At 35.7% G+C, this 3,039-nt stretch overlaps 1 protein-coding gene across 1 annotated transcript in view; it reads left to right on the forward strand.

The window, feature by feature from the left end:
• Nucleotides 1–2,703, forward strand: part of grhl2b (grainyhead-like transcription factor 2b) — a gene marked incomplete at its 5' end in the record, with an annotated part of 13,470 nt that extends 10,767 nt beyond the window's left edge. The window contains 3 exon segments of the mRNA XM_014009290.1: nucleotides 1,647–1,732; nucleotides 1,813–1,877; nucleotides 1,947–2,703. Coding sequence (XP_013864744.1) covers nucleotides 1,647–1,732; nucleotides 1,813–1,877; nucleotides 1,947–2,061 — 266 coding nt within the window.
• Nucleotides 2,704–3,039: the final 336 nt, after the last annotated feature.

Raw genomic sequence — 3,039 nt, forward strand, 5'->3', positions numbered from 1 at the left:
TATATATATACATAATCCAGACCTTAAAATGCCCGTGACATCAATTTCTTTTAATAAATGTGAATGTGTTTTTGGAAAGAGGACATTGAAAACATACTGCAAAACAAACTTCACGCCGTTCAGATGAACAGTTGTTGAGATATTTGCATGTGAAGAAACAGGAAGTGATGTCAAAGGAGAATGTCTGCATGTAAACAGAGCATTGCTACAGTAATTAGAGAAGAATCTGATGTTTATTTGAATTATTTAGAGTCACTATCAGAGATGAAGAAGAGTTTAAATAAGATTGTTTCAGTAAACAACGACCAGAGGGTTTCTTTGTTAAAGCGTTCCCCTTTGATGTCACTTCCTGTTTCACCTTGCTGAGCCAAATTCAATATGACAGTTATGAGACAAAATGGATAAAATCATGTGTATTGTGCTAATTTTCTTAAATATAAAAATATTTTCTTTGACTTTTTGTATTTGAAGGATAAGCATGTTACAGGCACTTTAATAAATTGGACCTTTTAGCTTGTTAAATGACTTCATCTAGTATTAAATTATATTTATTAATTCTTACCTGTCATAAACAATAATAAGAAATATTTACCAGTCGACACTCTGAAAATGTTCTCTGGAGACCTGGTGATACTTTAGGATGAAACTTGTCTCTAGTGGTATTGGCTAACTATCTTCCCACCAGGTCAGGTTTGTCTAATGAAAACTAAAAATAGTTAAATATATAATATTATTTTACATTGAAAATATTACATAAATCAGAGGGAAAATCAGCTTGTAATATTTAATAATTTGTGCAAAATTGATAGAATATACTTTATTGTCCCCTGAGGGAAATTTGTCTTGGCCAAAGTGCTATATAGTTGTTTAAAACATTAAAACGAAATGAGGATAAAGCATTGTTAGGGGCTAATGTGTTGTGGAATGAACGCTGTTACTGGAGTTCAACAGTCCGTTGGTCCTGCACTGTGGCACCCTCAGTCTCTGTAGCATCAGCAGTGATACACTCTGTATCAATGTACTGTATGCCACAGAAACTAATATATGCTAACTAATTCAATATTTAACAGTTACATTATTAGATTCAGTTCTGGTTAGATCACATCCACATTGAGGTAAATAAGATAAAATCTGCTGACTTGTGAAACGACACGCTTTCCTGTTTTTCTTCTGTTAGTACGTCCATAACACAGCTTTCTGATCTTTTTATATACATATAGCTTATATACACTCTAAAATATTAATATTTTTATTAATATTATTAATAGTTTTTACAAATTTTACATAATCAACCCGTATTGTTTGCTATTTTGCCAACATGTACAGCCATGTAAAACCAGACTGGTACCCATTCTGTTCTACTGGTAACCCCTTTATATAGTCATTTTGTCACTTCTGAGCATTGTTTTTAAAACATGAGTCGTTATTTGGGGAAATTATTTAAAAAAATTAATTTAGACTAGATTAAAAAATATAAAATGGATTTGTGTCATTCTCAGTTTATCAGACTATCATAAAAAAGTCAGATATTTGTTGTATTTAGGCCAAAAAAAAGAGTTTGGGTCACTTTTATCGAAGCTTAGTGGTGTTCACTTCTATCTGTGCTGTTAAAGAAAATCAGGCCGTGTCGTTTCTCCCGTCTGCAGTTCTGCTTTACGTCAGAAAGGAGACGGACGAGGTGTTCGACGCCTTGATGCTGAAGTCTCCCACGCTCCGAGGGCTGATGGACGCAGTGAGTGAAAATCGAAACATCAGTCAGAACTTGCTTGCCACAAAAAAAAGGAAAAACGCTGACAAACTTTGTGTCGACAGATATCGGAGAAGTACGGCGTGCCCACGGATAGGATAGCCAAAGTCTACAAGAAAAGTAAAAAAGGGTGAGTGAGGAAACCCTTCGGAACATGACGCCTTTTTCTGCCTCCGTAGTAATCCACATTCTGTGACAGAATCCTGGTGAACATGGACGACAACATCGTCGAGCACTACTCCAACGAAGACACCTTCATCCTCGGCATCGAAAGCCACGCGGACGCCTACAAGATAATGCTGACGGAGATYTGACTGTAGATCTGAGAGACTGCGGGAGAAATGAAAGGAGAAGCTGTGACTGCTGATAAGCTGACGTTACCGGAGACGCTCCATGGCTGGAGTGGTGCCGAGAGTTTGATGTCCACACGTCTGATTCCTCTCCAACACTCCCACTGTGAAGCAGCTCCTATTTTCTATGCAGGAGGACGGTGAAATTAACAAAAAGGACTTTATTATGAACTGAGACTAACGTCCTCCACTTTAACGGAATATTTTAATTGTATAAAAGACTTTGTTTTATTCTGTACAGATGTGTTTTTTTTTTGCCAAACAATACATCAGAAGTAGCCACAGTTTGAATTAGTTGGTCCCAAGTAACTTAGATCATTTGTAYGCCAGAATACGTTGTTATTAGATGTGTTATTATTTATTTGTGTGTTGCATTTCATGACCAGCTTATCTAAACATTTCACCAACTTTCTAGCACATTTCAGTGATTACTCACACACTCCGTTTTTTTTAAATGACTTAAATGCCCTTTSTTTTCCTGCAACGTGGTAATATTTATGTGTCCACAGTTAGCCCAAGTGTTATTTAGTAGAGCCTGACATCAGGTAATGATACAGAAATATAATAAACATCTCATGGGGGTGAATAAAACCGAACTGTCATTCATGTGTCGTGATGAAAAACTTAAAACATTAATGAGACATTATCTCATGCACATGACAAATATGTTAAAAAAAATCATTAATTACAAATATGTTAAAATGATGAAATATGAGCATTTTCATCATTAGGATGTAGAAACTGTCACGTGTCAAACTCAAGGCCCACGGGCCAAATCTGGCCCTTGTTAACATTTTATCTGGACCCAAAGGTAATATTTTTTCTCATTTCTTTTCTCGATGGTGGTTGACTTTAGTTCGGCTTTCCCCTTTGTCTTTGATCAAATAATTAAATTCTTAGTGTGTTTTTTTAATAGACGATTTTCTGGATCAGTTACTTATG

This window comes from Austrofundulus limnaeus, unplaced genomic scaffold (genome assembly GCF_001266775.1).
Source record: "Austrofundulus limnaeus strain Quisiro unplaced genomic scaffold, Austrofundulus_limnaeus-1.0 Scaffold56, whole genome shotgun sequence".
Lineage (NCBI taxonomy): Eukaryota > Metazoa > Chordata > Actinopteri > Cyprinodontiformes > Rivulidae > Austrofundulus > Austrofundulus limnaeus.